The 23987-nt window shown below is 33.9% G+C and overlaps 3 protein-coding genes across 6 annotated transcripts; all 3 read left to right on the forward strand.

Annotated features, from left to right (window-relative positions):
• Positions 1–1319: 1319 nt before the first annotated feature.
• On the forward strand, positions 1320–9775 carry LOC133676579 (mitochondrial fission 1 protein A-like). The gene is made up of 5 exons (XM_062098268.1): positions 1320–1602; positions 8055–8193; positions 9041–9162; positions 9243–9306; positions 9409–9775. Exons 1-5 carry the CDS (start codon positions 1510–1512, stop codon positions 9492–9494), a joined length of 504 nt encoding a protein of 167 aa, XP_061954252.1. The 5' UTR covers positions 1320–1509; the 3' UTR covers positions 9495–9775.
• A 4683-nt stretch (positions 9776–14458) lies between these two features.
• LOC133676541 (uncharacterized protein At5g39865-like) lies at positions 14459–17443 on the forward strand. Of its 3 annotated transcripts, none has more exons than XR_009835628.1 (3): positions 14459–15959; positions 16437–16814; positions 16932–17443. XR_009835628.1 is itself a non-coding variant. In XM_062098223.1 (1 exon), exon 1 carries the CDS (start codon positions 14753–14755, stop codon positions 15989–15991), a length of 1239 nt encoding a protein of 412 aa, XP_061954207.1. In that variant the 5' UTR covers positions 14459–14752; the 3' UTR covers positions 15992–16195. The 3 variants fall into 3 exon arrangements, 1 of the variants encoding a protein (XP_061954207.1); XR_009835627.1 differs by having other exon boundaries at positions 16437–16660; XM_062098223.1 differs by lacking the exons at positions 16437–16814; positions 16932–17443 and having other exon boundaries at positions 14459–16195.
• A 2958-nt stretch (positions 17444–20401) lies between these two features.
• On the forward strand, positions 20402–23701 carry LOC133676627 (DNA-directed RNA polymerase V subunit 5A-like). Of its 2 annotated transcripts, XM_062098339.1 has the most exons (5): positions 20402–20975; positions 21435–21611; positions 22864–22977; positions 23311–23380; positions 23475–23701. In XM_062098339.1, the coding sequence occupies exons 1-4, from the start codon at positions 20661–20663 to the stop codon at positions 23356–23358; spliced, it is 654 nt and encodes a 217-aa protein (XP_061954323.1). In that variant the 5' UTR covers positions 20402–20660; the 3' UTR covers positions 23359–23380; positions 23475–23701. The 2 variants fall into 2 exon arrangements, with proteins under 2 accessions (XP_061954323.1, XP_061954322.1); XM_062098338.1 differs by lacking the exon at positions 23311–23380 and having other exon boundaries at positions 20403–20975.
• Positions 23702–23987: the final 286 nt, after the last annotated feature.

The raw sequence follows: 23987 nt of genomic DNA on the forward strand, positions 1-23987 counted from the left end.
TTTAGACTTTCGTTTCAGAAAACTTTGCTATGAGATGAATTTAATACTCAAGCTTTAAGTGCAGGAATCCACTTTGGAATAATTAAAAACACATTCAATGACAGTCAAGCATGAAACATGTGTTCAGAAAAGAATGCCATTGTTTTAGTTCCTTCCACTTTCCCAATTCCCATCTGCTAGCATTGGAATTTTTTTTACTTTTCCTTCTAATAAAAATAAAGAATGATCAGAGACTGTTGAATCAGTTCATATGTTCAGTGATTATTTTTTAAAAATATTTTTTGTTTAGAAATATATTAAAATAATATTTTTTATTTTTAATATTTGTATATTAAAATATTCAAAAACATAAAATACAAATAAATTTAAATAAAATAAAACTAAATTTTAACCCACCTTTATTTAAGTCCTGTTCCCAAACGAGAAAGTGTCTTCATACTACCAGTAATAAAAACTCTGATGTAACTTTATAAATATTGAAATAATCTTCACTATTTATAAGAGCTTTCTTGAATAACACCTTATAAATACTTTGGACAAATCATAAATCTTAAATTCTTAAACACAAATTCATTTAAACAAAGCTATCCCCTTGATTTTTTTGAAGATTTATGGGAGATATTTGGAAGTGAGGTAATGATTATTTTTTTAAGTGTTTTTTTAATATATTAAAATGATAATGTTTTTTAAAAAAATTAATTATTTTTAATATTAGTATATCAAAATATCCAAAAATAAAAAAAAATAAAAAATAAAAAATAATTTTTTTTAACACAAAAACAAATACCATATATTTTTTACATACCACAATAATTAAAACTTTGAAGGTGCTTTTTTAAGATATAATAAAGGGTATTTTTTTAGTCGGATTCCGCTTATTAAAAATTTAAAAGTAGTTTTTTTCTTTTTTCATAAGAAAAGTTAGGCTTTTTTTTTAATAGGAGATTCGTCCACTTTGAGACTGGTCATTTTTAATAAATTATTATTTTACGGCCCTCCATTGTTAGATAAGAAGTGTTAACATCCATAAGATTTATTACACATTTTTTTATTCAATGATAAGAAATATTTTAAAATTAGTGCATGCATGTCTCCATTAAAATTAAATTTATTCTTTGAATAATGTTTTTTTTAAAAGCATTTTTTAACAAATTTATACATTTTCTCAAAAAATGTAAATCACAAGTTTCAAATCTTACAAAAAACTAAAATATCTTTGCTATTTTTTTTACCCTAAATAATTGTGTAATATAATATTAAAAAAAAACCACTGTCTTTCCATCCTTTTACCTAAAATTGAAGTTATAGAATAAAACTCATCCATACAAAAGTCAATTACTTAATCCTTAATCCATGCTAACAAATATCTCCTCTTCTCCACCCTCTCCATCTCTTACAAGCCTTTGCCTACAAAACTACATACATAAACCAAACTAAACCCAGCACGAACCTATAAATATAAAACAACCCTTTAGTAAACGTACCACAACCCCTCCAAAACAACATTTAATGGATGTGAAGATCAGAGAGGTCTTCGAGTCCGTCGGTTCCTTCTTCACCGGCGATGATCATATCCCATGGTGCGACCGTGACATCATTCATGTAAGTATATTTGTGGGTTCTTGAGAATTTGTTGTTGATCATATGGGGTTTGGTAATTTAGCAAAAGTCGTTGCCTTTTTTAGATATATAGACTCGGATTTCTTGTTTTACATATGTTAGAATGCTTAACCATGTTGTGGTTTAGAAAATATTGGTATTCGTGATGCTGGAGTTGATTGTTATGACAGAAAGATTAAAACTTGTGATTTTTTTTTAAAAAATTTTTCTTTTGGTTTATGTAAGGATTGATGATAGATGTTGAATATGAGAGGAATGCAAGGAAAGGGTGAAAGTGTTGTGTGTGGTCCCGCACCATGTGATGGTGGGACCACCATATTAATTAGTAAGAGACAGCAAGGCAAGGCTGTCTCTTTGAATTAATAGAGGAGCTGCCACTGTAGAGGCAGTAGAAAAAAAAACGGGAGAAAAACAAGAGAAAAGAGAAGAAGAGGCAGCAGAGCAGCCTGTGTTCGTTCTTCGATTTCCAGCTCGTTCACCGTTGGATCGGGCTGAGATTTTGACAGCAGCTTCTAGACACATTCCTCTTCATTCTGGACGGTTGGATCGAAGATTGGTGGTGTGGAAGCTGGCCGTTTTGACAGAAAACGGGGCTGTCAGTTTTGTGAGTTTTTCTCAAATAATTCTCCTTTAATCTTGTTGTAATCCGAGAATAAGTAGTTCTTGATGATATATATGTTGTATCCCTTAGTTGAATCTGAGGAAGAACAGTTGTGAACCCATTATTTGTGATAGTGGAAGTTTTTAGGTGGACTCCGGTCCCGTGGTTTTTCCCGCATCGGGTTTTCCACGTAAAAATCTTGGTGTTAATTTGTGTGATTATTTGCATTATATTTGATCATTGTTTGAATCTGTTTTTTACTGCACAAAGAGGGAAAAAGGATTGGGACTTGTGAATTGTGAATGTATTCCGCTTAATTGATCCGGTTAGTTGTCCCGAGTTTTCCCAACAAAGTGGTATCAGAGCCTGGTTGTGTAGATTGAGTTCTTGTGCAGTTAAAATGGAAAAGGAAGATTCGGGCATGATAAAGCTCACTTCCTCAAATTATTTTCTGTGGAAAACAATGATGGAGGATCACTTATATTGCAATGATTTGGCTTTGCCGATTGAATGTAAAGGAATAAAGCCTGATGACATGGATGATGCAAAATGGAATGGACTAAATAGAAAGGCTACCGCTAATGTTAGAAAATGGGTATCTTCTAAGTCCATTAATCATATTTCTCAAGAACATGACTGTTATACAGTGTGGAAGATGTTGGAAGAAACATTTGCCAAGGAGAGTGCACAAAACAAGGTTTTTGTAATTAGAGACCTTGTGAATTTGAAGTATAGAGATGGTGAAGATGCTTCAGTGCATATAAATGTATTCCAAGGGTTCTTGAATCAGCTGTCATTGATGAACCTTGAGTTAGCCGATGAAATGCAAGCATTAATCCTATTGAGTTCATTGCCGGATAGTTGGGAGACTTTGGTAGTGTCACTTAGCAATTCTACTCCGAATGGAAAGCTCACTTTGAAAACAGTGAAGGATTGTATCCTCAATGAAGAGAAGAGGAGGAAAGGGACAAGCACTTCCGAGTCTCATGCACTTGTTACAGAAAGTCGAGGGAGAAGTCAAAGCAGGTTCTCTCACAGCAAGCAAGATGGAGAATCCAGCAATAGAAAAGGCAAATGGAAGCCAAGAGGAAGATCTCAGTCAAGGAAGGGTTTTAAGTGTTATTATTGTGACAAGCCTGGGCATATGCAAAAAGATTGCAGAAAGTATAAAAGAGATAAAAAGGGTAGAGATGAAGACAAGAATGAAGAGAATGGTACAGCTGCAGTTGTATCTGATGGTGATGTTGCCATTGTGTGTGATGATGGTTGTGTTAATCTTGCATGTCAAGATACCACCTGGGTTGCAGATTCAGCAGCTTCTTACCATGTTACACCCCGACGTGATTTTTACACATCCTACACTGCTGGTGACTTTGGTCAAGTTAGGATGGGAAATCAAGGGATGGCTAGTGTTGTGGGCATTGGAGATATTTGGTTGGAAACCAATACTGGGTGCAAGTTGCTACTCAAAGATGTTAGGCATGTGCCTGATATGCGCCTACATTTGATCTCTACTGGTACTCTTGATGAAGAAGGCTATCACAGTTACTTTGGAGATGGTAAATGGAAGCTCTCCAGAAATTCCCTAATTGTTGCTAAAGGGAAGAAGATGGGTCTCTACATGTCACAAGCCAAGGTGATCAAAGGGGAGGTAAATGCAATTGAAGATTGCTCTACTGATTTATGGCATAAGCGGCTTGGACATTTGAGTGAGAAAGGCCTTGGAATCCTTGCCAAGAAGAATTACCTTCCTTTAAAAGGTATGAACTTGAACACATGTACTCATTGTTTAGTTGGTAAACAACATAGAGTTGCATTTCAAAGATCATCTTCACATAGAAGGTCACATGTTCTTGATTTAGTTCATACTGATGTTTGCTCAATGATTGATAAGTCTCTTGGAGGTGCATTGTACTTTGTTAGTTTTATTGATGATCACTCCAGGAAGATTTGGGCTATTTGTTTGAAATCCAAAGATCAGGTGCTTGATGTCTTTAAGGATTTCCATGCCAGAGTTGAAAGAGAAACTGGTAGAAAGCTGAAATGTGTTCGAGCAGATAATGGTGGTGAATACAGGGGTCCTTTTGAGAAGTATTGCAGGGAACATGGTATCAAATTGGAGAAGACAGTTCCTAAGACTCCACAGCAGAATGGAGTGGCTGAGAGAATGAACAGAACCATTGTTGAAAGAATTCGATGTATGCTCTCTCATGCAAAGCTGCCTAAGTCCTTTTGGGGTGAGGCAATGAAGACTGCAGTTGCCATGATCAACCTTTCTCCATCAGTTCCTCTTGAGTTTGATGTTCCAGATAGAGTTTGGAAAGGAAAGGATGTTTCCTATGCACACTTGAGAGTGTTTGGATGCAGAGCATTTGTACATGTTCCAAGGGATGAAAGGTCTAAGCTTGATAGCAAGACAAAGCAGTGTATTTTCTTGGGCTCTGAAGATGATGAGTTTGGTTATAGGTTATGGGATCCAAAGGAGAAGAAAATTGTGAGAAGCAGAGATGTTATCTTCTTTGAAGATCAAACCATTGAAGACTTTGAACTGAAGGAGAAAACAGAGTCTACTACTTTTATTCCATCTAATTCAAATCCAGCACCTACTCCACAGTTATCTTTGATGCCTGCTAATCATGGGGGAGACTTGCAAAATGATGAAAATGGTGGTTTTCTTAATGAGCCATTAGTTGGTGATCCTGAATCAGCTAATGATGATATTGATGTTATTCCTGAACAGGTTATGCAGGAAGCTCCAGATGAGCCACAATTGAGGAGGTCAACTAGACCTCGCCAACCTTCCACCAAATACTCTCCTCATGAGTATGTGCTGGTTACTGACGGGGGAGAGCCAGAATGCTTTGATGAAGCTATGTCACATGAGAAGAAAAGTGAGTGGTTGAAAGCAATGCAAGAAGAGATGAAATCCTTGCATGAAAACCATACCTTTGAGTTAGTGAAACTTCCTAAAGGTAAGAGAGCACTCAAGAACAAATGGGTGTTCAGGTTAAAAATTGATGAACATTGCTCACAGCCAAGGTACAAGGCAAGATTGGTTGTGAAAGGTTTCGGTCAGAAGAAGGGTATTGATTTTGAAGAAATCTTTTCACCAGTGGTCAAGATGTCTTCAATCCGAGTTGTGCTTGGCTTAGCTGCTAGTTTGAACCTTGAAGTTGAGCAACTTGATGTGAAAACTGCCTTTCTCCATGGTGATTTAGATGAGGAAATCTACATGGAGCAGCCTGAAGGTTTTGAAGCAAAAGGTAAAGAGCAGTTAGTTTGCAAGTTGAAAAAGAGCCTATATGGATTAAAGCAAGCTCCAAGACAATGGTACAAGAAGTTTGATTCTTTCATGGTGGATCATGGTTATGACAGGACCACTTCTGATCATTGTGTATTTATGAAAAGGTTTCCAGATGGAAACTTTATTATTCTCCTGTTGTATGTGGATGATATGTTGATTGTTGGCCATGATGCTAAGAAGATTCAGATGTTGAAGGAAGAGTTAAGCAAGTCTTTTGCAATGAAAGACTTAGGACCGGCAAAACAGATTCTTGGCATGAAGATCACACGTGACAGGAAGAAGGAGAAACTTTGGCTATCTCAGGAGAGATATGTCCAAAAGGTACTCGAGAGATTCAACATGAGCAACTCCAAACCGGTTTGTTCTCCACTTGCAAGCCACTTTAAATTAAGTTCTAAGCAGTGTCCTTCAAGTGATGAAGAAAGAGATGAAATGGAAAAGGTTCCTTATGCATCCGCAGTTGGTAGCTTGATGTATGCCATGGTTTGCACAAGGCCGGATATAGCTCATGCAGTTGGTGTGGTTAGTCGGTTCCTCTCCAATCCTGGTAAAGAACACTGGTCAGCAGTGAAATGGATACTCAGGTATCTCAAAGGTACTTCTAGTTTCAGCTTATGTTTTGGTAATGATAAACCTGTGTTGGATGGATACACAGATGCAGATATGGCTGGTGATGTTGATTCTAGAAAGTCCACATCAGGATACTTGATGAAGTTTGCAGGGGGAGCAGTCTCATGGCAATCAAGGTTGCAAAAATGTGTGGCATTATCCACTACAGAGGCTGAATATATTGCTCTTACTGAAGGGGGCAAAGAGTTGTTATGGATGAAGAAGTTCTTACATGAACTTGGCCTAGTTCAAGAGAACTTTGTGTTGCACTGTGATAGTCAAAGTGCAATCCATCTCAGTAAGCATCCTACTTTTCACTCTCGGTCAAAGCACATTGAAGTTAGATATCAATGGATTCGAGATGCTATGGAGATGAAGTCATTTGTTGTTGAGAAGATCCATACTGATGACAACGTGTCAGATATGATGACCAAACCTCTACCGAGAGAGAAGTTTGAGTTTTGTAGAAGGGAAGCAGGCTTATCAGAGCCTCCTAAATTGAAGCTTACATGTTGATCGCCAATATGGCGAATTCCTCACATGGTGCGTGAGGGGGAGATTTGTTGTGTGTGGTCCCGCACCATGTGATGGTGGGACCACCATATTAATTAGTAAGAGACAGCAAGGCAAGGCTGTCTCTTTGAATTAATAGAGGAGCTGCCACTGTAGAGGCAGTAGAAAAAAAAACGGGAGAAAAACAAGAGAAAAGAGAAGAAGAGGCAGCAGAGCAGCCTGTGTTCGTTCTTCGATTTCCAGCTCGTTCACCGTTGGATCGGGCTGAGATTTTGACAGCAGCTTCTAGACACATTCCTCTTCATTCTGGACGGTTGGATCGAAGATTGGTGGTGTGGAAGCTGGCCGTTTTGACAGAAAACGGGGCTGTCAGTTTTGTGAGTTTTTCTCAAATAATTCTCCTTTAATCTTGTTGTAATCCGAGAATAAGTAGTTCTTGATGATATATATGTTGTATCCCTTAGTTGAATCTGAGGAAGAACAGTTGTGAACCCATTATTTGTGATAGTGGAAGTTTTTAGGTGGACTCCGGTCCCGTGGTTTTTCCCGCATCGGGTTTTCCACGTAAAAATCTTGGTGTTAATTTGTGTGATTATTTGCATTATATTTGATCATTGTTTGAATCTGTTTTTTACTGCACAAAGAGGGAAAAAGGATTGGGACTTGTGAATTGTGAATGTATTCCGCTTAATTGATCCGGTTAGTTGTCCCGAGTTTTCCCAACAGAAAGTTTTAAGATAGAGAATAAAGGGTTTTCGTTTTTTTCTTGTTTTTGTTTTGAAGTAAGAAAATTGACGGCAATAGAAATCAATTTTGCTAAAAATATAGGTCCCGTCTGGAGCCGGTTCATTTTGTTTGATTATGGTTTAATTCATTTTTCTTACTGGTTTTGGAGGCATTTACAATCAGGTTGTGTAGATTTTGTGTGCTTGACAGTTCGTCTATATCATCATTTTTTTCCTGGAATGGAATCATGTCACACTGCTCTTTTGCTTTGGAATATTGTATATGCTTGCTCTTGCTTTCTTCACTGCTACTTGTTCAGCTGAATGGCCGTCTCCTGATGTTTTTCCTTTGTATATTTGAAACTTAAGATTCGTTTAACTTTAGTGTCCTAGTTTGCTAAAGAAGTTCTGTTATTGTCCTTTGTCATGGTATGTAAATACTTTAGAGCAAGAACTGCGAAATCTTTTTTATAAAAATGGAAAATGAAGTGTTGGAATGCTTTTTCTCTGATGTTGCATGTGTTTCATTCAGTCCCAACTCCCAGGTCTTTAGCATTTATATTGCCTTTGCTACTTAAAAATACTAAGGACCTATAAGTTGTTTTGCAAGCATTGAATCAATAGTTATTTCAATTTTCCATGATTTTGTGTTTTGGTTAACACTCTATCCTTTTGATGCCAGGGCTGTGAGAGGGAGGTTGCAGAAGCTGCTGAAGGTGACTCAGAGGAACTTAAAAGGGATAGCATTATGCGATTGTCATGGGCTCTTGTTCACTCTAAACAACAAGAAGACGTGCAGCGTGGGATAGCTATGCTTGAAGGTAAACGACAAAAATTTTCTGTCATTTTTATCTTACCGCATCCAACTTCTTCATGCTTATGTCTGCATGCAGGACATATTAGAGAAAGTTGCTCCTTGTGTTTCTTTATGGAATAGATTGTGTTTATTTGGGATTTTAGGGGTCGGCGCAAAATTGGTAAATTATTTGAGGTTTAAACATGTTTGGAGAACAGTGAAGTTGGTGGCAAAGAGTTGATGATTTGAATCAGATTAAGCTACTAGTTTTCTGGTACAGATCCCAAATTTTGAGTTGTGTGGCTTGCTTCCAGAGGATTAAATAATGAGGAAAGCCTTGGATTTGTACCTTTTGTAATTGGAGAAAATGGATGGGATTCTACTGCATATACTTTTGGCAGCTTATCTGCAAATATGTATTAGGTAGAATCCTTGCTTGTCTAGTTGGTGTTGGCTTTTCAGCCACCATAATACTGTCCCTACATCAGTAGTTTTTAGCATGCTTCATGCCACGTTCCCTTCACTGTAACAATTCAAAATAGTAGTCTTATAGTGATTGTATTCCTGATGAATTTTTAAAGTCATTTATGAAGTTCACTATGCTACCACAGTTTTGCAGAAGAATATTTTCTGCAACATGCTTTCTTCTTTTGGTATCAACTGTAAGCGATTGAAAATGTTGACTTCATGAACTAGCTAACTAGCAGGAATATTGAAAGGGAGTCCCTAGATAGACCATTGCCTCTTGTATGTAATTGCTTCCCCTTGTGAGCTAATTCGCTCTTAAGTTTGTATGTGTCTTCCATTTTAATTTTCATATCTTTATTTTAAATTTGCGTGCTCTTTCTTGAACTAAATACCCTTTGTTGCAGCATCATTGGCAAATAGTAGCTCGCCTTTGCAACAGAGAGAGAAGATTTATCTTCTGGCTGTTGGATATTACAGAAGTGGTGAATATTCAAGGAGCAGGCAGCTGGTGGACCAATGTCTGGAGGTCTCTTGTGTTTATGTCTGCATAAGTGCTGTTTTCTTTTTGTTTTTTGCTTCTTTATTCTGAATTTCAACTTTTTGTAGATTGCACCTGATTGGAGGCAGGCTTTGGTCCTGAAGAAGACACTTGAAGATCGAATTGCCAAAGGTATGCTCACTTTGAACATTTGTACTCTCATGATAGCATTAATCTGAATAAGTTTCAAAGGTATTTGTCTGAACAATGCTGAAAGTGTTTGTCAAAATGCAGATGGTGTTATTGGAATAGGCATCACTGCTACTGCTGTGGGACTGATAGCTGGTGGAATTGCTGCAGCATTCGCTCGCAAGAAATGACAACTCTCAATCCCATCAATGTGCATAAAAAATATTTTTTAAAAAAAGCAGCTTTTTTTGTTTTCAGCTTTCTAAATAATTTTAGATTATGAACAGTAGCATCACTCAGTTATATCCATGTTACAACTGCTATATTGTTTGTAGACAATAGCATTACCTAAGTAGGAAGCTTGAGCTATGAGTTGGTTCTGCCATATGGTCATGTTTGAATCAATAACTCTCTGTACCTAGATTCTTGTATTTTGTATAGCAGCAGCCTTGGAAAATTTGAATTTGCTGAAGTGTGTGTGGACTTGTAGTTCGTGTAACATAAAGCAAGAGCAAGATTGAAGAAATCTCTATTGATCTCCATACAGTGCAGGATTGTTTCTTGTATATGTTAGGATGCTGGACCAGCATTGTAATAGTATTTTATGCGTCGTCCTATTTTTTATGAGAAAAGGTTGGTTCTTTTGATATAAAAGAGTCACAGTCATGATTGAGGGAATTACAAATAAAGTGGGGGGTGGTTCCTGATTCCCGAATCCAGGTTTATCACATTAATTGTTTCCCTAGGCCTATTATTGCTCGACTAAGCTAAAAAAACGTGAGCTATAGTTATTACTACAGGTTAAATAAATTTTTTTGACAAAAAAAAAATAAACAAGTTTTAGAAATGTGTTTTTGGTTAAAAAATTATAATTATAAATCAAAAGGTTTATGTATAATTTAATTAAATATATTGAGAATTATTTATGGTAATAAATACAAATAACAAAGTATTAATATATCTATTTAATTTGTCTCGCTGCATATTGAATAATTTTTTTCTAATGCAAAAGAATTAACATGTAGGTGTTACTAATGTGTTTTTGAATATCGAGTAAAAAATACAACCATAATTCAAAAGGTCGATGTTAACCTATAATAAAATATAGTAAAAAAACATCTATAATAAAATATAGTAAAAAAACATGTAAAATCTCAAAGTAGTTTTTAACATAATAGAAGAATGGAACAATATTATAATTGCTATAATGAAAAATCATTTTCTTAGTCTTTGTATAATAATTTTTCAAAAAAAAATGTAAAGAAAAAAATTATAGAAGAATAAAGATAAGAGCAAAAAATATATATATAAATAAGAATGATAAATGTTTAAAGTGTAAAAAATAAAAATAATATTTTTTTCCAAAAAAAGTGTAAAGAAAAAAAACTAAAAAAATATTACAAAAAATAAAGATAATAAAAAAAATGGTGGTATATAGGCCAAGAGTAAAATGATAAAAATACCAAGTATAAATATAAAAAAAATATTAAAAAAACTTGTTTTCTAAAAAAACAAAAATTATAATTTTACCATCGCTACAACACCGCTTTAATAAAATAATTGGCAAAAATTACAATTATATTATTTCTACAAGAAAACACCATTTCTTTTTTCTAAAAAAAACAAAAATTACAATTTGGTCACTACTACAATACCACTACAGTAAAAACAAATTGGTAAAATTTATAATAATTTTATTTCTACATGAAAACATGATTTTATTTTAGTATATGCACTAGTTAAAATATGCAAGCATTTCAAATGTGTTTTTTTTTAATCTAATTTTAAATGAAAAGGCCTATGCATGCATTTAATTAAATACATCCAAAACTATTTATATCAATAAATGCAAAAAAATAAAGTGTTAACGTGTTTATTCAACTCTTTTCGTTATAGGTTGAATAATTTTTTTTTCTAACAAAAAAGAATTAATGTATAGGTGTTATTAGAGCATTTTTTGACATGGAATCAAAAATATAACCGTGAATCAAAAATTCGATACTTACACGTAATAAAAATAATAAAGATCATATATGTTAATAAAAATATGTAAAATCTCATGTAGCAAAAGAATGGAATAATGTTACAAATTGCTACAACAAAACAACTTTTTCTTAGTCTTTGTATAATAATTTTTCAAAAAAAAAGTGGAAAGAAAAAAATTAAAAAAAATTACTAAGAATAAAGATAAGAACAAAAAGAATGATATAATAGGTCAAGTGTAGAGTGATAACTATTCAGAGTGTTAAAAATAAAAAAATAATATTTTTTCCAAAAAAATATGTAAAGAAAAAACTACAAAAATACTACAAAAAATGAAGATAAGATAAGAAAAAAAAAGAATGATGATAAATAGACTAGTGTGAAATAATAAAAATGTCAAGTATAAAGAAAAAAAATAAAAAAAAACTTGTTTTTTTTAAAACAAAACCCTAAAAAATATAATTTTATCATTGCTATAGTAAAAACAATTGGGGAAATTTACAATTATGTTATTTCTACATAAAAGCATCGCTACAGTAAAAACAATTAGCAAAATCTATAATTAAAACCCTAAAAAATATAATTTTATCATTGCTATAGTAAAAACAATTGGGAAAATTTACAATTATGGTATTTCTACATAAAAGCATCGCTACAGTAAAAACAATTAGCAAAATCTATAATTATACTATTTTTACATGAAAACACCATTTTGTTTTAATACATGTAATAGGATCAAGCCCTAGTTTAGGAGTGCAATCTAAACGAAAGCTTTCAAAAATTCAATTTTTTTTCTACTTAAAAGTATTTTTTTCAATGTTTTTAATAATTTTAAGAGGTTGATGTCGAAAATAAATTTTAAAAAATAATAATAAAAATATTATTTTAATATATTTTTAATTAAAAAATATTTTAAAAAACAATTATTATCCATTAATTCGTTTTGCAGGACAAAACGACCTCGTGTTGCTTTAAGATTTATGATGAAGTGAGAAGACTTTATTTGAACCAGGCTTTATTCGCAGATAATGATAGGATAGATGGTGAATGTAATTTGCAAAATAAATTCCCGAGAGTTTTTTCATTAAAATATAATACAAGGGAAGTAAACAGAGAGATATTTTCATTAAAATGTTAATTGTTTTAGCATGCTAATATCAAAAATAAATTTTAAAAAATAAAAAAATATTGTTTTGATATATTTTCAATAAAAAAAACCTTAAAAACTAATTTTTATCATATTCTGACAAGCTCTGGGTGTTTTATAATCTTTTTAAAATAAAAAAAATCCTCATTTTTTCTGGTATATAGCTTACCCTGAAAAAAAAATATAATTTAACTAACCTTTTTGTGACATTTCTAGTTTGTAGATCAATAGTCGTGTCTCGTGAAAGCTTGTACGTGTCACATGTAACTTGCATTGCGAGTGGCTTGTTATGAAAAAGTGATAGCTATAGCTGAAGTTGTAACTTGTACAGGTAGAGGCAACAAAAAGAGATGAGAGAGAGAGAGAGAGAAAGGGAGGAGAGAGAAAAAATGGTTAGCTTGCTGGGCTGTCAATTATTAGCTCAACTAAATTACATGGTGGCTAATTTACCCATATTCTAGCTACTATAGTGATCGTTTGTTATAATTAAAGTGTATTTTTTGCAAAACTATTATTCATGTTTTGTATTTTTTTTATTTTAATGTATTTTTTTTTAATCTCATCTTTTTATAAGAAATCAAAATCAATTAATTTTTAATTAAAACTGAATTACAAAAAAAATTGATAATTAAATTAAAAAAAACATAACATTTTACATAACCATAATAATATACAAGAAGATGCGTGAGAGAATAAACAATAAAATCTTGCACAATAAAAGAAACCTCACGTCATTTAAAATAATACATATTTACTCCTTGCTAGCTGTCCGGACAAAGAAATTATTGTACGAGCAAATTTCGGTCCACGGTACAAAACTATTGCATGTGCTGCGAGCCTTCAAGTCCATATCTTTTGTACATCACCAAAACGAGATGGGCTAGATTCTGAAAAATAAAAGGCAAAAAGAAAGACTAAATGGTCTAAAAGTCACATGTGATCCTCCTACTTTGTGCATTGGTCAAATCAAGTCCTCTAATTTAACTTTGATCAAATCAACCCCTTTACTTTCGATAAAATACGATATGAGATCCTGTGTCCTATTATATCATAACTCACGGCATTCCAGCGGCCGATTATATAGTGATAAAGTTGGATTAAGGGGCTCATGTCAACATTTATTAGAAATAAAGGGGCTGATTTGAGCCAATTTTACGCTAAGGGTTTGATTTGATCAGAGGTAACAAGCAGAGGAAACAAACATGCATGTCTAAGAAAAAGACAGAATTTACAGAGTGCTGCAAAGTTTTTAAGGATTTGTTTCCTTTTCCAGATTTTTAAAGGGCTGAAGAACAACAAAGATGGCATGGCACGACAACGACTTCACCAGCTCAACCTCACATTGCAACAAATGAGTCATGGTCTGTTCTGCCCAATTATGCTTTAGTGGCTATGGTGGCCCAGCAAATTTATAGCCTGTCCTTCTCAGCTTGTTTGCCATGACTACTTTACACACAAAGACAGATTGGATCCATGCCGATGCTGCTCATGATTTTCTTGCCAAGTTGTATTGATAAAGAAAGCATTTCATCCATCCTTGTTCTAGGCAAGGTAGGGAAACAAATATAGTTTGCCCTTAAAACCTGAGTAAAAATCACAGTAAGAGGTTCTGAATCTTTTTTCCCTCGAAATTAACACTAATTTCGAAATCAATATTATTGTATTTGCGAACAAATATAAATTTGATTAGAAGACAAACAGAGATATACCTTAAACATTGCCATGATTGCGTAGATAAATCTTATCTTTTGATTCAAATTTCATTTCCTAATTTAGCCTCTAATCTGACAAAATATAGCTCTAGAACACCAAAGATTTTATCCTTGATCAATTCAAAAATTCAAAGAAAATTCCAAACCTCCTGTCTGGTAGTGCTGTGCAGCTTCTTCTTCTTTTTTGTTAAGATTACATTTAAATAATATATTTTTTAAGATTTTTTTAATTTTTGTCATTAATATATTCGAATTATTGAAAAACATCTAAAAATATATGAATTTAATGTTTTATCACTAAAAAATTATTTAAAAAACAGATCAAATCTCAAAAAGAAAACACTCCCATGATGACATCCATCTTCACCTTCCAACTCACTTGAAAGCTCTCATTCACCAGCGCACACACTCTTCTTTATCCGAACTTACCTCTGTAGTTCTCTCTATCAACCTTCTCATACCTAAAACCCAGGCCAAGAAAGCAAGAGCAAGACTGGAGAAAGCAAAAGCTCCCCAACAAGCAAAAACAAAACAGAAGTAGAGTAAACAAGAAAGGAAGCAATACAACAGTAGCTTGTAGAGAGTCAAAGACATCCATTTCTCCATCATGGGCTGTTATGCTTCAAGACCAAATACCCTCCTCACAGAGAACCACCATCCTGAAGAAACCTTATCTTATGCTTCTCCTGCTAAAGATAAATCTATGTTTTCTCCACAATATTCTTCACAATCAGTCCCTAGAGCTTTCTCTTTTCGAACCCCATTGGTCCACCATCCACCTTCAAGGAAAGGTGACTCTCACCACCTCGTGTCTCTAACTTCCTCCACTTATGGCTCTCTTGTCCTCGTTGACCCCAAAAAGAACACCCCAAAACCCTTTGATCAGCCACAATCACCAAGAAAATCAACCAAAAAGATACATAAAGCACAAAATAATCGAGACCCTTGTGAGCCTTTATCCCCTGATTCTGTCATTAACACTTGGGAGCTCATGGATGGTCTTGATGAGGATGATGGCCTTGATTTTGAAATCAATTACTCTTTTAAGCCAAGATCATCACATTCTGATTGTGCTATCGAGTTTACCTCCAAAGCCAGTTCTCTTCATCATCCGGGTTCTGATGGGTGTGTGAAAAAGCTACATGCTTCCTGTGATTCGGTGAAATTTGAAGTAGTTGCTGAAAAGCCAGTTTCATTGTCAAAGCCATTATGGAAGCACTTTTCTGAGGAATCATTGCTTTCAAAGATGGATCCCAATGTAGCAGCAAGTTATACGCGTGCATTGTCATCAAGGCAATTGGGGTGTCACAAAGAGTCCAAGGATGCAACACCAGTGGAATCTAGTCCCATGAGTTGTACTTTATCAAGTAAACATGGGAACTTTTTGAATGACAAAAAAGGCAAAATTGTTCTGTATTTTACAAGTTTGAGAGGAATAAGAAAAACATATGAGGATTGCTGTGCGGTTAGAATGATATTCAGAGGTTTCAGAGTTGCAGTTGATGAAAGAGATATTTCAATGGATTCTACCTATAAAAAAGAGCTGCAAAGTTTGCTAAAAGGGAAACCAATGAGCCTTCCACAAGTTTTTTTTAGAGGAAATCATATTGGCGGGGTGGAAGAAATCAGGCAGCTAAATGAAGCTGGTGTATTGGCAAAGCTGTTAGAAGGTCTTCCTGTTCTAGATCCCACGTTGGTTTGCGAGACTTGTGGGGATGCAAGGTTTGTGCCATGTCCAAATTGTAGTGGAAGTAAAAAAGTATTTGATGAAGAACAAGAGCAATTGAGAAGGTGCCCAGATTGCAATGAGAATGGTTTGATTCGTTGCCCTGGTTGCTGCTCATAGATTGTGCTTACAATGCTTCAGTTTGGTTCTTGCCTACAAAATTGCAACTTTTATCTTACTGCTTGTAATCACCAATGGCATTGAAAATTGTTTGTTCTCATGATCTGTTTACATTGCTACTTCTACAGTCCTATTTGTCAAGCTCTTGGGTATAATTCCCCCCTGTCTCTCTAAACAAGATCAATAAGAATCAACATTTTTTTATGCTTCTTTGTTTATTTTAGCTTTCAGGATTGTGATCATTTGTCTCTTCTTTTGGTGGAACATTAAGTAAAGATGCATTGGAATGAACATGCAGAGATTTTTTGTGTTGCAACAGTGTTTGGTGAATCTACCCATTACTGTATTTGGTCCATTCATGACATATCTCCACTTTGAGTAATGTACTCGGAAATTAGAGTGATTATAATGGGTATATTTGATGATGAGAAAATCTAATTATCAGGTCCGTTGGTCCACAAAATTGATGCTGCCACGTGCAGATTGAATGACTGGTAAAGATGGAAGCATGGATTCTTCTCTGCCAATACCTGAAGAAAGTCTTCAAAACAAAAAGGCCATACCAGTGGTTCAGAATAGCAAATGATGAACCAATCTCAGATAAGCCTGCTTGCTGCATGATATCAGTGAGAAGAAAAACAGACTGTCCCATGATGTCCATTTTCCCAGGTATTGTATTTCATCTCCTATGCCTTGATGTTTGAACTTGGACTAGATTTTGAGCTAGGGCTGCAACTGCCTTCAAAATCTCAATCTTCCAAACTGAAAATCCAGAGATGCAGCCAAAACAGGCATGAGGAATCCTTTGACAGCATCATAGATGGTACTGATATACAAACGTGATCATTGTCACTAATTAAAAAAAAAAAAGGGAATTCTTAGGATAGATCTCGAGCAACTATTTCACTATCAAATTGAATATATATTATAATTGTGGCAGAGAAACTACCCCAGCTAGCACAAGACCAAAGTTACAACGACAGTGTATCCCAGCGCATATAATCCCGGAGTACACTTCGTATTCGTATCATGTTGGCCTCCGCACGCCTTCATGTGGCTATGGCAGCGGGACATATCAAGAGAGATTCTTCTCCGGGCGGGAAGCTCTGGTCCCCGGGCAGGAGAAAGACGGCGCCGTTCTAATCACCTGGAGGAACCATGTTAGAACAATGCCAGATTAGAATCCTGGGTCGTCCTATGACCTTTTCCACACCCACTACAAGAATAAATCATAAATGCATTAAATGCTGCATGTCCCTGAAGCATATGTCTCCATGCGCAGGGCATCTCCTGGATTGAGTTGGGCGCAATTCTCATTTATTGGACACTGTCCATGACATAAGCATTCACTCCCATCGGTAATCCACAACTCCTAGATAAGAGATTTTGTATTCAGAGGTAGTTTGGAGCTATTGTTCAATTTATTTTTATAAAAAATTTAATTTTTTAATATTTTAAAATTGTTTTGATGGGTTATGTCAAATATAAATTTTAAAAAATAAAAAAATATTATTTTAATAAAATTCAAGTGAAAAAACAATTTAAAAAATAACTATTATTAAACTATCAGATACTCCACCTCTTTGCATGAAAATTAAGGAATCTAAGTATCCTCAACCTTCCTGACAAATTTATTTTATAAGTTTTCAGCTCTCACATTTTTTTACAAGAAAAGAGACACATCGTCATTGTAAATTCTTCAATAACCAATAAATAAATAAATGGCAAGGAGGTAAATAAAGCTTTCAAAGGATACTCAATAACACGTTGACTCCAAAATTTATCAATTTTTGAGAGTGTTTTATTGTTTTAGTTAATCATTAATTAATTATATATAAAAAAAGATAATCACCCTCACTTAGGTGGGGGGGTATAGAGTAAATTTCTAATAAGGTAAATAAAAAAATCCCATTTATTTAAATAAAACTTGTTTTTAAATAATGCTGCCCTCATGCCCGTATGATATACCCCATGCTATGTTATGGGCATGATGATTTTCAACTCTTTTTTTTTTTCTTTTTCTTTTTTTTTTCTAGAGGCAAAGGGTACTTTAAGAGATAATTTGGTAGGACGTCACAGCAGCCTTGTGGCTACTTTATGAAACATCATCTTGTGGGTATCCCTTTCAACTTTCAAGTAAAGCTTCATGTGCTTAGATCCCCAAGAGTTCACTTCCTCGTAAGCTAGCTACGCTGTCGTTTTCAAAAAGAATCATTCTATCATATATCATGTGATCATCATTAATACATCTGTCTCTTTTGAGGATAAATATTTATTATTGATTGAGATTTTTAGATTTTTAGAGTTAATAACCTCCAGATTCATAATTTTTTTTTAAGGAGAATACATTATATAATTGCCTGTTATCAATTATTATTAGGACGCCTAGACCTTCAGTTTTGGCTCCACAGTTGAGAAATTTCTCAGGGAAGTTAAGAGAAATAATGGGTGTTGAATTTTAGAATTAATTTTTTTTTATTAATATGGGTATCTAAGTCAACTTGCGTGCACCTCGACTAATCCCACGAGCTCTTAAGTTAACGACTATGTAAGTCTGCAATAACTTTGAGGTGTGTGAGATTTGAACTTGTAATCTTTAAAAATCAAACTTAAAATCTGACCAATTAAACTATATCCTTCAAAGTTATATATATTATATAATTGCTTGTTATCAATTATTATATCGCTCTATTAGATATAAACCCATTGTAAATATATTATTGAATTATGTTAAATTTATGTGTTTTTCTTTATTATTCATCATAATTGCAGCAGGTTTAACAACAATTCTTTTACATCAACAATTCTTTTGCTTTATTTGGTCTGTGTTGCTTTTACAAATTGGGCATTATATAATTCGGTTAAATTAAAAAATTGCTGGGTTTAGTACCGTGCCATTTCTTTTTTTATTTTTAGCATACTTATGCAAGAATTAAAAAAAAAACCATCAAGTGCAATGAAATTTTGTCTAGTCACGAGTCAATTTTGTTGAGTTAATTAAATTTTATTAAATCAATATTTTTTTATTTAATTTAAAATCTAAATTAATTCGTTAAACCTGACTTAATAACTATATAGAATTATTAGGTTATCAAAACTCCATCGAAAGAGAACAAAATATAACCAAAGTCGAAACAAAGCCCAGCAGGATGGGCCTACCAAGAATCCAGGCCCGTTTAACGAGATCACCCTTACTGCAGTGATGTCACGCGCCAGACTATCGCGTGGGATTTCACGAAAAACGATAACTTCAGACAACACAGAAGTAAACGATTTTGCGAATGACGAGAACTTACTGTCATTGAACATTCAAATCTTAAACGAGAACTTTAACGTCACTGCTTAATTACCTAACCACCTCACCCGCAGGTTTTTCCCTTGGACAGGAGGCAGATTTCCGGAAGAAGAAAAGAATTCTGGCTGTGACGTAATAACAATCACCCTCCATGTTATTTCTGGGTGAAACAGTAATGGCTGTAAGCAGAGAGCACCGGTAGTGGCACTGTAAATTCCTATAAATCCCAATTTAAGAAGGGAAATATCTCACACCCACAGCTTTAGTTACCGTTAAGCAATGTGGTACGATCATATTTAAAAAAAAAAATTATTTTTATTTTTAATTAATATTTTTTATCCTTTTAATATTTTGACATTAAAAATAATAATAAAAATATTATTTTGATATATTTTCAAATAAATATTACTTTAAAAAATAACAAAATAACAATTAAAAATATAATCATTATTATATTTCTAAACAAGTTGATCAATATAAAATAATAATCATTATATATATATATATATTATTAATTATTGATTTTAAACAGGCAATTAAATATAATCAATTAAAAAAATAAACAATGAAACAATCTATTTAATAAAGTATATGTTTTTTTTAGAAATTATAATTTATAACCCAAATTTTATTGTGCGTGTAATATTTTACTTTATATATTATTCTACAGTACAATTTATTTTGTATGCATCAAGAATGTAAATTATAATTTTTTAAAATATAAAGGGTAAGTTTAAAAATTATTAAGCTAGAGGAGGATCAAGATAATTTTTTTCTAAAATAAAAGATGATTTAATATTTGAGCTAAAACTTCAAGAAATATAGGTCTAAGCAGGTATGAAAGAATTTGTTATTACAAAGTAAGATTTATTTATATAAAAGATTACATTACCAAAAAAAATTCATAATGCTTTTACCTTTTTATTATATTTTTAATATTATCATTTTTTTTCTCTAAGTTTAATCTGTTTCCTCCTGAGATTTTGGTATTGTTCACTTTTAGCATTTCTTTGAAAGATTTATAAATTTTTTCTTTATCTATTTTTGCTTGAAACTTCATTTTCTGAATTTTATTTGGAGTATTGCTTCTTCTTTTTATATATAATAACATAAATGATAAATAGGAAATTATTGTATCCCTGTATTATACCCCGTGAGCCAAGGCACACATGTCACCAGAAATTGGAGAGATCAGTCTACTGTGAGAATGTTCTCACCATAGAAAGCACAACTCATCGTTCATGCAGTTCCAATTTGAAGAAAGTAAACAAATAATCTGACAAATAAAGGCACAGTTACAGGCTTCCATTTAGAGAGAGAAAAAATAACAGACATAGTCACGTTCGTTTCAAAGAGAAGAGGTTCTTGGGAGAAATGGAGCAAAATTTACTAACGGAGAGACCGAATGAAGAAGAAGGAGGAGCTCATCAAGAAAAAGAAAATGGGAGTTTTGGAATGGAGTCTCTGGGGAGGTGCTTGAGCAGCTTTGTTGATGAAGGTAGCACAGAGAGCCACAGATACTATCTTTCCAGAAGAACTGTGCTTGAGATGTTAAAAGATAGAGGCTATTCTGTTCCAAGTTCAGAGATTGACATTTCTTTGCAAGATTTTAGAGGCGTTTATGGTCAAAACCTTGATATTGAACTCCTCAAGTTTTCTGCCACCCATAAATCAGATCCTTCAAAAAGGGTATGTTGATTCTAGGGTTTGTTGGTTTTTCATTTCTTATTTGGTTACTGAGAAAATTGTATTGAAAAGGAAGTTTTTATTTTTTGGGTTTGCAATGTATTCCCTTTTCCCGTATGATTTTTGGATGGGTGTATTGGAATTTGTGTCAGTAGATGAAATCAATCACTGCATGTACATTGATCACCTTTATCTGCACCCAAGTTAACCTAAGATTGCAGTTAATTAATCATGCATGTGGTGAAAACCATGATTGAAGCTGTTCAGCTCAAGTAGCATGATAATCAAAATGAAACTGAATACAGTTGACTATGGTGGATGGTGAGATAACAACGTTTGTTGCTGTGATAATGTTTTCTGAATTGTGACTACAAAATTGTGAGATGGAAGTATTATATCAATCACACCATGTTTTTGGTTGAAGGAGTCAGTTAATGCCATTACTGGTTATTTGAATTGCAGATGCTGGTGATTTTCTGTGGCCTTGGTGTGGTTAAAGTTGGCATGATTCGTCTCATTACGGTTCAGATTACTGACAGAGACAGTTTGACTGGTCTGATATTAGTCTTGCAAAACAACATAACTAATCAAGCTATGAAAGCTCTGGATCTTTTCAAATTCAAGATTGAAATATTCCAGGTATGACTCCTAAGTAATTAATCTTATTTCCATGCTTTACATATCTAGATGTTATTAAGAAAGGGCAAAAAAAGCCACTGCCTAGTTATGTACCTGTTAATGTAGAATCTTGAGTAGGAACACTAGAGTTTTACCCTTCAGCGATTCTGCACGAAGTGGCTGTTTTGATGTATGGAATCTTCATTTTCTCTTTTCCAAGCCCAGGACTCTTAATATTGGACTGGGCAATGGCCCTTATTCTTCTTTATGTATTAAATTCATCATGCCATATTTTTATTGTTGTAATGGATGGTGTGAAATAGCATGCAAATCCAGTTTTAGGTTGTTGTTTGAATTTCACATCAAATGTCCTTGTTTGAGTTGTCTTCTTGATGTCATAATGTTAAGTGTCTTTTGGGTTCTTATCCCCATTAACTGTGGCTCATGGGAGTTTTGTGCTTTAGGTGGTACTTCTACAAATTGATTATTGCTGCATTTTTCTTCTTTTTTTTGTTGAGAGAGGTCAGAATGTTCTTCATTGAGTGCTTCTGGAGGATGTCCATAATGAGAATTAACAGTGGTGGAAACTTTCTTTATTGCATTCTGTTAATTTTCAACCGGATTCATTTCACTTGCAGCCTCCAAGAAAATTTTAATTATGCCCCCTTGGTATATCTTCATAATTACTTCTTGATTGCAAATAAATGAGAAGTGATATATCGAAATTCCATTGCTTTGCGAATCATGGGGCCATGAGCATGTCAAAATTAAATGAATTGTTAGGAAGCAATCATATTTCAAAATTGCATCGGCAGAGATGGTTTAATGTTGGAAATTGTTTCGGAAAAACATGTTCAGCTGTTTATAAGTTGTTGACAGAGCCATGCAACAATAGAATAAATTAGACTGCACCCTTGTTCAGGTTTAGAACCTAAAATGCAGGAGTTATAGTTGAAAATCAATATTGTTCAGAACAAATTCTTAGGTTACTGTATGCCCAAATTTGTTAACTTGTGCACTTTTTATCTTATGGTAATTTAGTGCGCCCTCTTGCTTTACAGCATAGACAGTGCTGAACTATTTCTACATGACTTTTCTCTATATAATTTTGTTTTTGGATATTAGACAAAGGGTGAATATTTAGACAGTAACTGCCTATGTTAATGTAGCTTTTGGCAATATGTAACTTGTATGCTGATTGCTTTTTGTGTTCCAGTCACGAAGTTCTATAATTATGTTCCTAGTATTTGACGATGGTTTGGTTTGTTCTCAGATAACTGACTTGCTTGTTAATATCACAAAGCATATATTAAAGCCAAAGCATCAGGTGCTAAGTGAGCAGGCAAAACAAAGGCTCTTGAAGAAGTACAGTATAGAAGAAAAGCAGGTCAGCTTTGAAACCAAGAAAAGCTATAAATGATGTCTCCTGGAATATATTTCTCGCTTGCTCCCTTGCTATGTTTATTGTTTCTTAAATGGTTAATTACTTTTCTTGATTGATTTGTCTGAATATTGTCTGTCACAAGGATATTAAAAAATAGCTGGGATGATATTAGAATAAGACACAAGCAGAAGGCTCGCCTTGAGAAAATATGATCATCCGAATTTCTATATCACATGCATGGTAATGGTCAATGCATCAATATAATAGATTCTAGCTGTATTCACTTGATTAGTAAATGATTAATTATTCTCCTAAGTATTTTCCCTAGTTGTGCAGTGGTTAATGATTCAAAAGTTGTGTTTTTACTACACAGTCAAGGCATGACTGACTAATTCTCTCAATCTGAGTAATGTTTCATTTCTCATATTATTTATAATTTACTTGACTGGTAGCCTCAACTCTCAATTCTAATATTAATCTTCATTTCCTGTATTTGACAGCTTCCTCGACTGTTAAAGAAAGATGCAATTTCACGATACTATGGCCTCGAGAGGGGACAGGTGGTGAAGGTCACCTATGATGGTGATATTACCGGGTCACATGTAACTTATCGTTGTGTCTGGTGATGTAATGTGTTGTTCACACTATGTCTTACTGTGGATGTTGTAGAATCTGTTGTGTGTTATGCCTGCTTGTGCTATGGATACTTTTCAATGACTTTTTATCATTGGTACTGTGTAGCAACCTTATCTTCTCTATGATCTCCTTCTTTCTTTCTGGCTCTTCGAGTGAGGTACGACTTGAACCAGAGAGTTAGAAAGAGTATAACTGTAAGAATGGGGAATATTTTGGGAATTGAAAGCATGTAGTCTGTGTTTGGTTTGAAACTCGACCATAGTGGGCAACCTTATCTCATTAGTTATTTGAAATTGGAAAGTCTCAATAGAAAGAAAAGTGGGATATATCAGATAAGACTAGCAATGGGCTCCATGGATAAATCCTCCACTAGCTAC

The sequence above is a fragment of the Populus nigra genome, chromosome 17 (assembly GCF_951802175.1).
Source record: "Populus nigra chromosome 17, ddPopNigr1.1, whole genome shotgun sequence".
In the NCBI taxonomy this organism is placed as follows: Eukaryota; Viridiplantae; Streptophyta; class Magnoliopsida; order Malpighiales; family Salicaceae; genus Populus; species Populus nigra.

What these genes read in the sequence shown, in the direction of transcription:
- LOC133676579 (XM_062098268.1), top strand. Translation starts at nt 1,510, where the DNA reads ATGGATGTGAAGATCAGAGAGGTCTTCGAGTCCGTCGGTTCCTTCTTC. An exon ending in GCGACCGTGACATCATTCAT is followed by an intron (nt 1,603 to 8,054) that starts GTAAGTATATTT and finishes TTTTGATGCCAG; the next exon opens with GGCTGTGAGAGGGAGGTTGC. An exon ending in TGAAGATCGAATTGCCAAAG is followed by an intron (nt 9,307 to 9,408) that starts GTATGCTCACTT and finishes GTCAAAATGCAG; the next exon opens with ATGGTGTTATTGGAATAGGC.
- LOC133676541 (XM_062098223.1), top strand. Translation starts at nt 14,753, where the DNA reads ATGGGCTGTTATGCTTCAAGACCAAATACCCTCCTCACAGAGAACCAC.
- LOC133676627 (XM_062098338.1), top strand. Translation starts at nt 20,661, where the DNA reads ATGGAGCAAAATTTACTAACGGAGAGACCGAATGAAGAAGAAGGAGGA. An exon ending in AATCAGATCCTTCAAAAAGG is followed by an intron (nt 20,976 to 21,434) that starts GTATGTTGATTC and finishes TTTGAATTGCAG; the next exon opens with ATGCTGGTGATTTTCTGTGG. An exon ending in TCAAGATTGAAATATTCCAG is followed by an intron (nt 21,612 to 22,863) that starts GTATGACTCCTA and finishes GTTTGTTCTCAG; the next exon opens with ATAACTGACTTGCTTGTTAA.